This window comes from Heteronotia binoei, chromosome 15 (genome assembly GCF_032191835.1).
Source record: "Heteronotia binoei isolate CCM8104 ecotype False Entrance Well chromosome 15, APGP_CSIRO_Hbin_v1, whole genome shotgun sequence".
Taxonomy (NCBI): Eukaryota; Metazoa; Chordata; class Lepidosauria; order Squamata; family Gekkonidae; genus Heteronotia; species Heteronotia binoei.
The window spans coordinates 40,968,890-40,984,444 of NC_083237.1; the positions used below are offsets into that span (position 1 = coordinate 40,968,890).

At 44.2% G+C, this 15,555-nt stretch overlaps 1 protein-coding gene across 1 annotated transcript; it reads left to right on the forward strand.

Moving 5' to 3' along the window:
- The first annotated feature begins 10,695 nt into the window (after positions 1 to 10,695).
- On the forward strand, positions 10,696 to 15,139 carry LOC132583555 (olfactory receptor 2T35-like). Its single transcript, XM_060255180.1, is given in 3 exon segments — positions 10,696 to 10,849; positions 14,711 to 15,006; positions 15,008 to 15,139. Coding segments are annotated over 3 exon segments (582 nt in total).
- Positions 15,140 to 15,555: the final 416 nt, after the last annotated feature.

Sequence of the window (15,555 nt, forward strand, 5' to 3'; positions counted from 1 at the left end):
TTGATAGGCAAATTATTCATAATAATGAATATAATTTGTTTATTCATCAGTTCATTAAAAAAAGATCTATTCCCTGAATTTTTATCATTCAGTCTCAGCAAGGGCAGGCCTCATACATGTAGACAGCCCATGCTATAATAAACAAGCCTTCTCCCTTATCCTACACTTGATGTCCATCTCATAGGACAAATAGGTAACAACAGTAGGCCCCAAAGCAAGACTATCCAGAAATCACTTGCATCCTACATTTACCGACCACCAGTTAGAGTCCAGGGCAACTGATCCTCAAACTACTACAACTGGTTTCCCAGGAGGAAATGGCAGATACAGAGGGAGAACACTCTTGCAAAGCTTTTGTTTTGTAGCAGGAGCTCCTTTGCATATTAGGCCACAAACTTCTGATGTAGCCAATCCTCCAAAAGCTTACAGTAGGCCCTGTAAGAAGAGCCTTGTAAGTTCTTGGAGGATTGGCTACATCAGGGGTGTGTGGCCTAATATGCAAAAGAGTTCCTGCTACAAAAAAGCCCTGACACTCTGATAACACTTCCCAGCTGAGTTATCTCCCCTTCTCAAACTCTGACATCCCATGGCACTATAACAACTTTTCCAGGAATTTTTCTAGCTGGAGTCAGTAAGTACGTATGAACATATGAAGCTGCCTTATACTGAATCAGACCCTCAGTCCATCAAAGTCAGTATTATCTACTCAGACTGGCAGCGGCTCTCCAGGATCTCAAGCTGAGGTTTTTCACACCTATTTGCCTGGACCATTTTTAGTTGGAGATGCCGGGGATTGAACCTGGGAGTTTTTGCTTACCAAGCAGATGCTCTACCACTGAGCCACCATCCCTCCCTTTTTTTGTAGCAGGAACTCCTTTGCATATTAGGCCCCACCCCCATGATGTAGCCAATCCTCCAAGAGTTATTACAGGGCCTACTGTAAGCTCTAGGAGGATTGGCTACATCAGGGGTATGTGGCTTATATGCAAATGAGTTCCTGCTACAAAAAAAGCTTTGGTATGTATCATTGGCTTCTAAAACCAATCTGGAAACAGGGTAACATGTATGTTGAGGGCAGACCTGGATTAAGACATGCTGAAAACGTTCAGCTAAGTCAAACCTAAGGTGTTCCATAGAATGAAGAAAACTGGTGACCTGGATTTTTTTTTTTTTAAATTTAGTGACCACCTCATATAACTGAGGCCTTAAACTGTAGCTTATTTGGCTTGTGTGTAAATCCAGCTCTGTCTGGGGAAGCGAAATAGTCATCAGGGTGACTGCTCCAATTGCACACTTCTTCCTATTTATGACCGATGATGGCAATTAGAATCTCATAGAAAGATAAAATTGAGAGTGAAAAACACCATTGTCTGGGGATCACGCCCCCCCCCCCACTTACCAGCTGGGGAGAAGACTGGATGGTTGTCTGAAAAGGGAACAGGTGAGACTCTGGGGAGTCACCAATGCCACTGAGGCCTCATTTGGGTCAGAAGGGAGGAGGATGGACCCCTCTTTCCTTGAACACTGGTCAAGCATGGAGGAAGCAGATCACAGTAACAGTAAAGGAAATGGGAGCACCAAAAGTAATGAGCATGTCAGCAGGGAAGGGAGGTTGGAAGCTGGGACAACATTTCCACTTCATGCTGAAAGCAAGGTAGGAGAGTGGAATGGAAGGAAGATGTCCACTGGATGCAAGGGATTTCCATTACTCATGTCCTACCTGGGAAAGCAGGGGAATGGAGAGTCCAGTGTATGGTTGCTAAGTCCCCAGGAATGCTCCAGTATTTTGGGGGGAACTCTATGGTACGACAGAGTTTTACCCTAAATTGCTATAGCATCCCCAGGCAAAATCATAGCATTTCAACCAGATTCCTAGAGCATCCCATGTGATAAGCCTGGTGTGATACGTCACTTCCGGGTGATGTCATTGCACCACACTGTGATGGGTTCTTTGGGGGGCAGGGAATCCCCTGGCAACCTCTTCTCTGCTGGTGAGTTGGGGCCCACCAAACCAGGGGATCTCCTGCCCCAGGTGGGAACTTGGGAGCCTTGGTCCAGTGGTGGTCCACCCTGAGGGGGAGGACTTAAGCAGCAGGTGCAGGGCAGGCCAGGGAGGAAAAGCACAGATGAGATCCAGAGATACTGGAAGAGCAGTTGGGTTACTGCAAGCAGGGGAGAAAGAACAGGATGCTGGTAACCCCCCTTTCCCCCCTGCTATCTGAGACTGAAGCTGAACCAGCTTGCTAAAAGTCATGCCTTGGAGGACCATGCCTCACTGGGCTTGTCCCAGGATCCAACAACCATTTTATCTTTACTCCGTGACTAGATTGCTTACAACGTGAGAGACAGATCACCCAACTGAGCTTTATATGTCTTGCTTCACACATTCTGTGTTAATTCAGGAAACACAGGTATAACCTTTATAAAATGCTGAGGCACCATATACATTAATCAAAAATCACATTTGGAGATATCTTTATTGGCTAATAGGAAGTACTTATGTATAGCTACCTTATTTGCTGTATGAATTTATTATATGAAATACTGACATAGCCACATTAAAAACAAATGTTTAGAAGACAATTTTTAGAAGAATTACTAGTTAAAGCTGAGCAGACCAGGGACTATAAAAGCAAGAGATCATAACACAAACTCAATTATAACAATTCCTCCCCAAGGGCTGTAACCCGCCTCATAACCAGAGAAGCTCAAATCTGTTTTCAGAAGGCAGAGGAGTAGAAATCACCTTAAAGTGATTGTGCTGACCTCCATTGTAGTTAATTTGTTTTCCTACTGTAATGTCCTGAGTGACGAGACGTGTTGAAGGCAACATGCTTTATTAGCTAGTACATCACAAGGCGAAGCAACGCGGACCGGGTCCCAATTATATACATACCCCGGAACAACCCTCAGTCTGGTCAGGTCCAATCCTGGCCAGTTAAACTTCCATTTTCTTGATTGGCGGAGCGTATTTGCGAGCTACATCCGGGGACCAGTGGCCTTCCACTGGTCACCTCTGTAGCGTCCGCTGTGTTGTAACTACTAAGCTCCTTGATTTCTTTAATTGTATAGTTCAATGTGTAGACAATTTGCAGTCTATTGGTGCCTTTTCTTACATCTGCTCAGCTACCAAAGTGACATGTATGTCAGCAGTGTGAGAGTTGTCGATCATGGTCTTCAGTACCAGATAGCTTGTTTAAGAACATAAGAGAAGCCATGTTGGATCAGGCCCATCCAGTTCAACACTCTATCACACTCTGTGGCAGTGAATTCCACATGTTAATCACCCTTTGGGTGAAGAAGTACTTCCTTTTATCCATTTTAACCTGACTGCTCAGCAATTTCATTGAATGCCCATGAGGTCTCGTATTGTGAGAAAGGGAGAAAAGTACTTCTTTCTCTGCTTTCTCTATCCCATGCATAATCTTGTAAACCTGTATCATGTCACCCCGTAGTCAACGTTTCTCCAAGCTAAAGAGCCCCAAGCGTTTTAACCTTTCTTCATAGGGAAAGTGTTCCAAACCTTTAATCTTTCTAGTTGCCCTTTTCTTCACTTTTCCCAATGCTATAATATCCTTTTTGAGGTGTGGTGACCAGAATTGCACACAGTACTCCAAATGAGACTGCACCATCGATTTATACAGGGGTGTTATGATACTGGCTGATTTGTTTTCAATTCCCTTCCTAATAATTTCCAGCATGGCATTGGCCTTTTTTATTGCAATCACACTGTCTTGACATTTTCAGTGAGTTATCTACCACGACCCCAAGATCTCTCTCTTGGTCAGTCTCTGCCAGTTCACAACCCATCAACTTGTATTTGTAGCTGGGATTATTGCCCCAATGTGCATTACTTTGCACTTGGCTACTTTGCACACTGAACCTCATCTGCCACATTGACGCCCACTCACCCAGCCTCAACAGATCCCTTTGGAGTGCCTCACAATCCTTTCTGGTTCTCACCACCCTGGACAATTTAGTGTCATTTAGTGTCATCTGCAGACTTGGCACTTCACTGCTTACTCCCAACTCCAGATCATTAATGAACAAGTTAAAGAGCATGGGACCCAATACTGAGCCTTATGGCACCCCACTGCTTACCGTCCTCCACTGCGAAGACTGCCCATTTATACTAACTCTCTGCTTCCTATTAATTAGCCAGTTTTTGATCCATAAGAGGACCTGTCCTTTTACTCCATGACTCACGAGCTTACTAAGGAGCCTTTGATGAGAACTTTATCAAAAGCTGTCTGGAAGTCAAGGTAAACAACATCTATTGGGTCCCCTTTGTCCACATGCTTGTTCACCCCCTCAAAGAATTGTAACAGGTTAGTGAGGCAAGATCTTCCCTTACAGAACCCATGCTGAGTCTTCTTCAATAACTTGTGTTCATCAATGTGCCTACTCATTCTGTCCTTGCTAATGGATTCTACCAACTTTCCCGGTATTGAAGTCAGACTGACTGGTCTGTAATTTCCCAGATCTCCTCTGGAACCTTTTTTAAAGATGTGGGTGACATTTGCTACCTTCCAGTCCTCATGAACGGAGGCAGATTTCAATGAAAGATTACATATTTTTGTCAGGAGATCCACAATTTCAACATTGAGTTCTTTCAGAACTCTTGGATGTATGCCATCCAAACCTGGTGACTTCTTAGTTTTTAATTTCTCAATCAGTTGTAGGACCTCCTCTCTTGTCACCTCAATCTGACTCAGGTCTTTCAACACCCCTTCCAAAATTAGTGCTTCTGGAGCAGGCAAACACTTCTCTTCCACAGTGAAGACGGAAGCAAAAAATGCATTCAGCTTCTCAGCCATTTCTCTATCCTCCTTCAGTAATCCTTTGACCCCTTGGTCATCCAATGGCCCCACTGTCTCCCCGGCTGGTTTCCTGCTTCTAATATATTTGAAGAAATTTTTATTGTTGGTCTTTATGTTTTTTGTAATATGCTCCTCATAGTCCCTTTTTGCCTGCCTGATCACCGTCTTGCATTTGATTTGCCACAGCCTGTATTCCCTTTTATTGATCTCACTTGGACTAACTTTCCACCGCTTAAAGGAGTCCTTCTTACCTTTTACAGCTTCCATTACTTTGTTTGTTAACCTTCTCTTATACCTGTTTGTGCCTTTCCTAACTTGTGGTATATATTTTATTTGAGCTTCTAGGATTGTAATTTTAAATAGCTCCCAAGCTTCCCCAAGGGTTTTGACTGTATTTACCTTTCCTTTCAGTTTCCTCTTCACATGCCTCCTCATCTCAGAGAATTTATTTCTTTTAAAGTTAAACGTGGTTGTGCTGGTCTTTTAGGGCAACTCCCTATTTATACAAATGGTGAAATCAATAACGTTATGGTCACTGCTCCCAAGCAGTGCAATCACTTTTACATGTCTCGCCAAGTCTTGGGCATTGCTTAGGACCAAATCCAGGATCGCCCCACCCCTCATAGGTTCTGTGACCTTCTGCTCCATAGCACAGTCATTGAGAACATCTAGAAACTCAATCTCTTTCTCTCGACCTGAACACATATTGACCCAATCAATCTGCGGGTAGTTAAAATCACCTGTTTCATTGATATGGGCTTCAGAGCCCCCATCTTTCATGCTTAAACAGCATCATTCTATATCCTTATTTGTCCTTTTGCTATGGTTGGTCAAAGTTGTTGTTGTTGTTTTTTTGAAAGCCTGAATGCACAGGTTCAAATTAATTGTTTCCCTATGTTCTCTATCCCTAAAGAACATAAAAGTTAACAAGATTGGAAGTTCTCTGGAGGATTTAGCTGAACCTGAGTGCTTCAGACAAAATTTACTCTGTCTTGCATCAGATATACAGTTATTCCTTGATCCAACTAGCCACTGTATGCAGAGGGCTTGATTTTGGATTCTGCTGAGGTTTCTGAACCAACTTATTCTTATCCATTCTGTTCCACAGATTAGGAAAGGCACTAACAAGTCTAAAAGAAGGCCTGTGTGGTTAAGCAACGCAAGTCAAGGGTGCTATAAAGTGGAAGGTCTGTCTGAATCAATTGAACAGGAGGGACCACAAATTCTGGCAAAAAAAAAAAAATGTAAGTCAATAATTAGGCATGCAAAAAGAGATTTTGAGAAGTGGGTTGCTAAAAGCATCAAGACGAACAATACATATTTTTAAAATATATATCCAGAACAGGAAAATAGTCAGAGAAGCATCAGGGCCTTTGGATGCCAAAGGAATCAAGGAATTGCAAAAAGAAAGTGGGAAGTTGGCAGAGAAGCTCAATGATTTTTTTTTTGTTTGCTTCTTTGTTGACTTTGGAAAATGTGGGGCATGTATCCATGATACAGTCCCTGTTTTCAGGAAGGGAGTCTGAAGAACTGGGCCAAATTGAGGTGACCAGAGATGACATTTTAGACTACTGAGGAAATTAAAAATTGATAAGTCTCCAGATGCTGATGTCATACACCTGTAAGTTTTTAAGGAAATCAGATATGAAATAGTTGATCTACTGATCTGTATATATAACCTATCACTAAATGCAGCTGCTGTACCAGAAGACTGGACAGTAGCAAATGTGATACCCATTTTTAAAAAGGGATCCAGAGGGGCACCAGAAACTTACAGGGCAGTCTGTGTAATATATGCCCCAGACAAATTGGTAGAAACGGTAATAAAAGATAGAATTGTTAGGCACATAGAGGGGCAAATCATGATGAGGGCTAACCTGCATGGCTTCTTCAAAGGGAAGTCCTGCCTCACCAACATTTTGGAGTTCATTGAGAAAGTGAATAAGAATGTTGACAATGGTAACTCGATAGACATTATATACAGGGACTTTCAAAAGGCTTTTTGACAAGGTAGCAGTAGGTTCAGGATGGACAAAAGGAAATACTTCTTTATACAGACAGTGATTAAAATGTAGAATTTGCTGCTAGCTTCAAAATGGGATTAGATAGATTCATGGAGGATAAGTATCAGTGGCTACTAGAATGGTGACAGAGGGAATCGTCCAAATCCCAGAGCCAGGAGGCAACATTGGGGGAAGTCTCAGCATCTGCACCCTATTTTAGGCTAGCCAGAAGAACTGATTGGCCACTGGGTGAGAAAGGATGGTGAAATAGATTACTGATGGTCTGATCCGGCAAGAATCTTCTTATGTTCTTATTTTGTACACTATTTTAAAATATTTGCAAATATATTCCAAGCCTCTCAAGAGCAGAGGTCCTGATAATTCTGCACAGAATACAGGATTGCTGCCATAAGAAATATATAGCAGATGGAAAACTATGAATGGCAGGCTTGCGTGGTAAAAGTATGTTATCCTTGTCATATGAATTTCCAAGAAGATGAGAAATCAGTCTTTTTAGGAGTATGTATGAAACACGTTTATAAATTACACTGTTGTTTATGTGCCTGTAAGTAATGTAGAAAATACAAAGTCTATAACTTCATGGATTAAAAAATTCAGTAACCACTAAGATTATTAATAAGATAAATTTAACAAGTGTAATAAAAAATTTTGGGTTTGCTCTTCATAATTCACATAGGATTTTCAATTGTCTGACTGAGTATTCCTAAGCATTCTTCAGGTGTAGAGAGTGTGTTAATTTATATCAAGACAGAGACCCAGTATGGCACATTGATTAGAATATACATGAACACATGAAACTGTATTATACAGAATCAGACTATTGGTCTATCTAACTCTAACTGACAGTGGCCCTCCAGGATCTCAGAAAGAGATTTTTCAAATTCCCTCCTACCAGATCCAGATGTTCTACCACTGTCTCCTTCTAATGCCAATCTAGCAATTTAGTTTTTATCCCTACTCAGCCTTCCCTGGTTGTCACTGTCTCTCAGCCTTACCAACCCATAAGTTTTGAGTAAGAACTAACCATTTATGCCACCCTGAATGTTTTGGTAAGGGCAGGATTAAAAAAAAAAAGAAATAAAATATCACCTGTGGCCTGTAACTAGTCACCAAATTGGTGACCCTAAGTCATCTTAAACCATGATAGCACATTGAAATTCTGAGGCAACTTTTGTTGTGGTGCAGTGACTGATAAGATTATGACAGTGTATGACTCAAAGTTGTGTTCAGTTATTAGATGTTGAAAAAAATTAGGATTTGCTGGGTTGTCCATGTTGGTGCAGTATAATAATTAGGAGGCTAACCCAAGTTATGCCTGAAGTTATATTATGAAGTTAGCTATGAAACTGGCTTTAGGGAATTCACAGTGGCCGTTTTCCCACTCACGTTTTACTGGCGCCACGACCATCCTGACGCCGGCGAATCTGCCTGGATTTCGCAACAGAAGCGCCGGCGCTCCCAGAAGCGCCGGCGCTTTCCGTCGCTAAGCCAGCGCAAACGTTTTCCTGCATCTTTGAGATTTCCGTTTGCGCTGGCTTAGCGACGGAAGTAGCCGGCGCTTCTGGGAGCGCCGGAGCTTCTGATGCGAAATCCAGGCAGATTCGCCGGCGTCAGCATGGTCGTGGCGCCAGTAAAACGTGAGTGGGAAAACGGCCAGTCTTTCAGGCAATCCATCATCTCAGCTACTGCCACTCCTATCTATAGAATAGCAAATCAGCATAGAATTAACTGCTTTTTCAATCTCTGTAGTCTTTAGCAAATGATATGTTGTCTGATGATATTTGATATCTTGCCTGAGCAGGGAGTTTTACCCTCCCATTTCTCACATTTAACTACTCCTCAAATATGAGCTTTTATGCTTGCTAAGTTCAGTGCCCTCTCTACAGCAGTCCTTTTTGGAAGATTTCAAAATGTTCTCTATTCTCAAAAACTCTATTTATGTAAGACTGGAAGCCCCAAATCTGTTGCCCATGTACTACTCTACTGTGCTTTCTATGCTGAATTACACCACTTCTAATCAGTTCACTTCTGTGTAAAATGAAAGGGTTCCCTGAGGAGAGGCTTCCCTCATATCTTCTATTAAACTAGAGCCCTCATATTGCTGGACTTTACGAACTGTAATGAGAATCTGGGATTTAAGGCAAAGCAATGTCAAGAGGAATTACCTCCTCTGAAATGTTTTAATTGAGTTTTTCTCTTTTCCCTCCTGATATGTTTTAATTTATGCCAATAAAGATATTACTGACAGACTGAACTGCTTTTTCAATTGTCGTGATATGATCTTTATAAATTGAATGGTTTAAAATGTTGATTGGTCCTCTGATTTTTAACCATATATATATTTTTTGCTACAAGGTAGAATCCAGAAAGGTCCCCCCCCACACACTCTCTTTTACCCAGTTCTCCTCCTTACTGTAGTATCCATCCCACATGACTTTTGTCCATGCAGGTCCTATAATCTTCCTAGCCCATTTTGGGCTTCTTTCATCCACATGGGTCCTCCTTTGCATATCCCATTGTCCATGAAGATTGTTTGACTATAGATTAGCCAGACTGTGTTCATGCATCAGAGCTTCCACAGATCAAGACTTAGATTCTTGATACCTGTTGGGTTTTCTGCTGTTGATCCCCACTTACTTTGGGGATCTGCTGTTGATCCCCAAAGTAAGTGGGGATCAACAAAGGTTTGATGTTGACAAATCCCAACATGAACCTTTGATAAATACATTTATCTTTAGGCCTTTTGACTGACTATTTTCATGTAAGAGCTTGTGCATCATAACGATGTCATGTGGTTCGTTGCTATACTGAGGTTGCAGTTCTGAACACAGCAATTTTACCCATAAAAGGTTCATATTGACAAAGGTTCATGTTGACAAATCCCAACATGAACCTTTGCTAAATACATTTATCTTTAGACCTTTTGACTGACTATTTTCATGTAAGAGCTTGTGCACCATAACGATGTCATGTGGTTCTTTGCTATATTGAGGTTGCAGTTCTGAACACAGCAATTTTACCCATAAAAGTCTTAAAAACCTTGGCTGTGGGAAGAGTTGATGTGGATAGGACTGGAGAACAGCAATGCTAAGCACAAGGTAAAAGGGTGGTATCTATGGTTATCATACAAAGAAACCCAGGAGAGTCAACAGGTCTGAGATACTTTCCCCTGCTTCCCTTGTATTGCAGTAGGATCTATTATAAGGTCAAAATAGTGTGCAGTGCACTTTTTAGGGAGTGTAGAGCTTCATTGGTTCTGAAATATACTATAATTTACATAATTTCACAATGATAGAAGGAAACATGGCAGATAGGACTAGCAATCACCGCAAGAAACTGAAAAAATCACCAGAAGCTGCTAGACAGGGAGCTGATTGGAATAGTTCAATGAGTGCCAGCAGTGAAACAGAAGTGTGTATTATCAAAGAGATTATGCATGTGGCATCAGACATAAAACTTCATGTTGTTATGGTTCCTTCTCATTGCAGAGAGTTTGTAAAATGTGGAGTCTAAATGGGACATCAGTGAATGAGTTTATTCTTCTGGGCTTCACCAGTCACCGCACATTACAGCTTTTTCTCCTGGCAATCGTGCTGGCCCTTTCTCTGGTCATTGTCCTTGGAAACAGCCTGATCATCTTCTTGGTTTGGGTTGAGTCCTGCCTCCACACAGGCATGTACTTTTTCATTGGGAATCTCTCTTTGTTGGACATAGTCTTCACCCTGATCATCATCCCACAAATGCTTATCCACTTGGCCTCTGGGACGAAGTCAATCTCTTTCAACAAATGCATTGCCCAACTCAACCTGACCCTATCCTGTGGGATGACTGAATGCTTTATCCTAGCTCTTATGGCATATGACCGCTTTTTGGCCATCTGCCAACCTCTGCGTTACCCCACTCTTATGAGAATGCAGGTATGTATGCAGATGGCAGGGGCCTGCTGGGTTGGGGGCTTTGTCAGTGCTGCAATACTGACCATCATCACCACAAGCTTCCCTTTTTGTTTAGATTAGATAGATTAGATAATTTTATTTATATCCCGCCCTCCCCGCAAGGGCAGGCTCAGGGCGGCTAACAGTAACATTCCATTATACAGAGACAGGTTACTTTCAACATTAAAAATTCTAATAGGTTTAAAATTAATTAATTTAATAAAAATGTTAATGCTATTGCTATTTGTTCTTTATTATGATGGCGGTCTCATTAGCAATTACTTTCCTCGTCAGCGAAAGCCAGTCGGAAGAGGAAAGTCTTGCAGGCCCTGCGGAATTGTTCAAGGTCCCGCAGGGCCCGCATTTCCTCTGGAAGGTGGTTCCATAAGTTCGGGGCTACAGAGGAGAAGGCCCGATTTCGGGTGCATTGCAGCTTCACCTCTCTTGGTCCGGGGGTGGTCAACAAGTTTTTTCCAGCTGACCTCAGTGCTCTCTGGGGCTCATATGGGGAGAGACGGTCCCTAAGGTAGACAGGTCCTCAACCATATAGGGCTTTAAAGGTAATGACCAGCACTTTGTAACGAACCCGGTATATAACTGGTAGCCAGTGCAGCTCACGCAGTCCAGGCTGTATGTGCTCCCATTTAGGGAGCCCCAACAGTAGCCTGGCCGCTGCGTTCTGCACCAGCTGCAGTTTCCGGGTTCGGTACAGAGGCAGCCCCATGTAGAGGGCATTACAGTAATCCAGTCTCGAGGTGACTGTTGTGTGAAGTACCGTTGCCAGATCTTGGCGCTCTAGGAAGGGAGCCAACTGCCTTGCCCGCCTCAGGTGGAAAAAGGCTGACTTGGCAGTGGCTGCAATCTGGGCCTCCATTGATAATGAAGGCTCCAGTAGAACTCCCAGACTCTTAACCCGGTGCGCCGCTTTCAGCAGCGCCCCGTCGAAGACCAGAAGAGGTATTTCCCCTTCCCAGGTGCCCCGACCCAGACAAAGGACTTCTGTCTTCGCTGGATTCAACTTCAGCCCGCTCCTCTTCAACCACATTGCCATATCCTGCAAGGCCCGGTCTAAATTCTCAGGGATGCAGTCAGGCCGGCCGTCCATCAGCAGATAGAGTTGGGTGTCATCTGCATATTGACGGCACCCAAGTCCGTATCTCCTGGCAATCTAAGAACATAAGAACATAAGAGAAGCCATGTTGGATCAGGCCAACGGCCCATCAAGTCCAACACTCTGTGTCACACAGTGGCAAAAAATGTTATATACACACATACACTGTGGCTAATAGCCACTGATGGACCTGTGCTCCATATTTTTATCTAAACCCCTCTTGAAGGTGGCTATACTTGTGGCCGCCACCACCTCCTGTGGCAGTGAATTCCACATGTTAATCACCCTTTGGGTGAAGAAGTACTTCCTTTTATCCGTCTTAACCTGTCTGCTCAGCAATTTCATCGAATGCCCACGAGTTCTTGTATTGTGAGAAAGGGAGAAAAGTACTTCTTTCTCTACTTTCTCCATCCCATGCATCTGGGCAAGGGGGCGCATATAGATATTGAATAACATTGGTGAGAGAACTGCCCCCTGAGGCACTCCACAATCCAGTGTGTGCCTCCGGGACCGCTCGCCACCAATTGCCACCCTTTGTCCCCGATCCTCGAGGAAGGAGGAGAGCCATTGTAAGGCAGACCCCCTCACGCCTATATCGGCAAGGCGGCGGGTCAGTAGCCGATGGTCGACTGTGTCGAACGCGGCCGACAGGTCTAACAACATCAGCACCGCCACACCGCCCCGATCCAGGTGCCGTTGGAGATCATCTACCAGGGCGACCAGTACTGTCTCCGTCCCATAGCCCGGGCGAAAGCCGGACTGGCAAGGGTCTAGGATGGAAGCGTCATCCAGAAAGCTCTGCAACTGCAACGCCACTGCCCTCTTTATTATTTTACCTAAAACCGGTAAATTAGAGACCGGTCGGTAATTTGCCAATTCGGCTGGATCTGCTGTACTTTTTTTCAAGAAGGGTCGGACCAAAGCCTCTTTCAGGGATGATGGAAAGCGCCCCTCCGAGAGGGATCTATTTATGATGTCCCGTAAAGGACATTCAAGCTCCCTCAGGGAGGATTTAATTAGCCAGGAGGGGCATGGGTCCAGATCGCAAGTTGTAGGGCGCGCAGAGGAGAGAATTCCATCAACTTCCTCCAGGCTGAGCGGGTCGAAATGGTCCAGAGTTAAATCAGAAGACAGGCAAGGGGCCTCGGGCTCATGTACTGTATCTAAGGTGATGGGCAGGTCCTGGCGGAGCGACGTGATTTTGTCTGCAAAAAATTTCGCAAAAGCCTCACAGCCTATTTCTAATTCTCTAACGTTTGGTCTGCCCTGGGGCAGTGTAGTTAAGTGTCCAATTATTTTAAACAATTGTGCCGGGCGCGAATTTGCAGACGCAATCTTGGCCGCAAAGTACTTCTTCTTTGCGGCCTTGACTGCCATCTCATACGACCTCATAAACGTTCTGTAGGATGTTCTCGCCGCTTCGCCACGAGTGCACCACCACTGCCTCTCTAGTCGTTGGAGTCCTTGTTTCAACCGGCGTAGCTCCAGGGTATACCAAGGAGCCAGCCTTGAACGAGGGCGCAGAGGACGTCGGGGTGCGATCTCGTTGATTGCCCCAGATAGCCGGTCTTGCCAGGCATCAACCAGGGCATCAAGGGAATCACAAGGGGGCCAAGGATCCCGAAGAGCCGTTTGGAACCGTTCCGGGTCCATCAGGCTCCGCGGGCGAGCCAAAATAGGCTCTCCGCCCTTACAGGGTTGTGGTAGCGTCTCTATACGAGCCTTGAGGGCCAAGTGATCCGACCATGGTATCGCCTCCGTTGCAATTTCGTTCACTTTAATCCCGGCCGCAAAGATCAGATCTAATGTGTGCCCCGCCTGATGCGTGGGAGTCGTAACAAATTGGGAGAGTCCCAGTGTCGCCATGGAAGACACTAGGTCCATCGCCTGAGTGGAAGCCGCGTCATCGGCGTGGACATTGAAGTCGCCCAGGACCAGAAGCCCCGGGTACTCCAACGCCCAGCCGGACACCGCCTCCATCAGGGATGGTAAGGCGCTGGGCGGTGCGATAGGCGGACGGTACACCAGCCAGATCGCCAACCTCTCCCCGACATCCAACGCAAGGCTGACACATTCAACACCATCGATCTTTGGGGCCGGGAGGGCCCAGAAGGAGTAAGCCTCCTGTATGAATACCGCCCCCCTGCCCCGCCGCCCGCTAATCCGCGACTGGTGGAAGACCGAGTAACCTGGGGGAGTCATCTGGGAGAGTGCCATTGTCTCTCCCTCTTGAACCCAGGTCTCGGTCACGCAAGCCAGGTCTGCATCCTGCCGAAGCAGGAAGTCCCTAATGGTCTCGATCTTATTATTTATAGACCTGGCGTTGCATAACACCAGTGTCGGATGCGGGCAATTTCTCTTGGTCCCCCTACTTGTCACCGTTGGGATGGGAAATAGACTAGAAGGGGGCCGAGCACTGTTTTGTCTCTGTCTCCTCTCATATATCCGTCCATTCCCACCGTCATATCTTCCCGTCCCCAGGAGCACTGGAATCCCCTGACCAGTCATCCCAAGCCTATTCTATTGATGGTTATGTTAAGTTCAACTGACTAATTTACATGCACAGCACAGATCCCCGGCCCACCCCCATCCTCAATTCCTAATTATCTAGATCACCAAAAACTTTCCTAATTGATCAGTAAATAGATGATTCTTACTTAGCACAGTACTAAAAACCTAATTCCTAAAATTTAAAGTGCTAACATGAGTAAATAATCAATAAATTAATTAATCCTATATGCATTTAAATACATAAAATACGCAATAATAATCCAATTTCTAATCAGTTTAAATTAATTCATTATTAGTAAAATCCGATAGGTGATCAACCCAACAAGATCAACCATTTCTTTTGTGAGGAGCCAGCAGTACTGCCATTGGCCTGCTTGGACACCTATGTTGTAGAGATTGTCCTCTTTGCATTGAGTGTGATTGTTCTCATGCTACCTTTTGCCTTCATAGTGATCTCTTACATCCACATTGCTAGGGTGGTACTCAGGATGCACTCAGCTGAGGGACGACATCGAGCATTTTCTACCTGTGCTACACATCTCACTGTTGTCACATTGTTCTATAGCACCATCAGCTTTACTTACTTGCAGCCTCGCTCCAACCGTTGCTGCAGACCAGGAAAAAAGGTCCTCAGTCTTCTATGCCTTGGTCTCTCCCATGCTGAATCCCATCATCTACAGCTTGAGAAACAAGGATGTTAAACAGGCTTTGGCCAAAGTAATGCAAAAATTTAGCTGACAGTTACACACATGGCACTTCTCAATGTGAAGAAATTCAAATGCAGTGTATAACCTACTTAATCCAAATCCACCCTTCTCAATCAGTCTTTGCACATATGCTATACAACAAATGCCAAAAGTGATGATTATGGGAACCACCTAGATCATGGCATATTTGGAGGTATAATATTTGGTATACAATGGCTGTAAGGACATTTAGGGACACAGAAAGCTATGTTCTAAGTGGTACTTGAGGTGGGAAGCAGATCGGTTGCATGTTCCTTTAGGAAACCAATACTTGTAATATTAAACTAGCAGGTGGATTAATGGATGAGCCTATCTACACCAGATTTAACAGCCATTCATTCTTTCCAAAGAACTCTGGAAATCATTGGTGGGAAATGAAAAATAGGTATCTTGGGATGAAGAAGACTT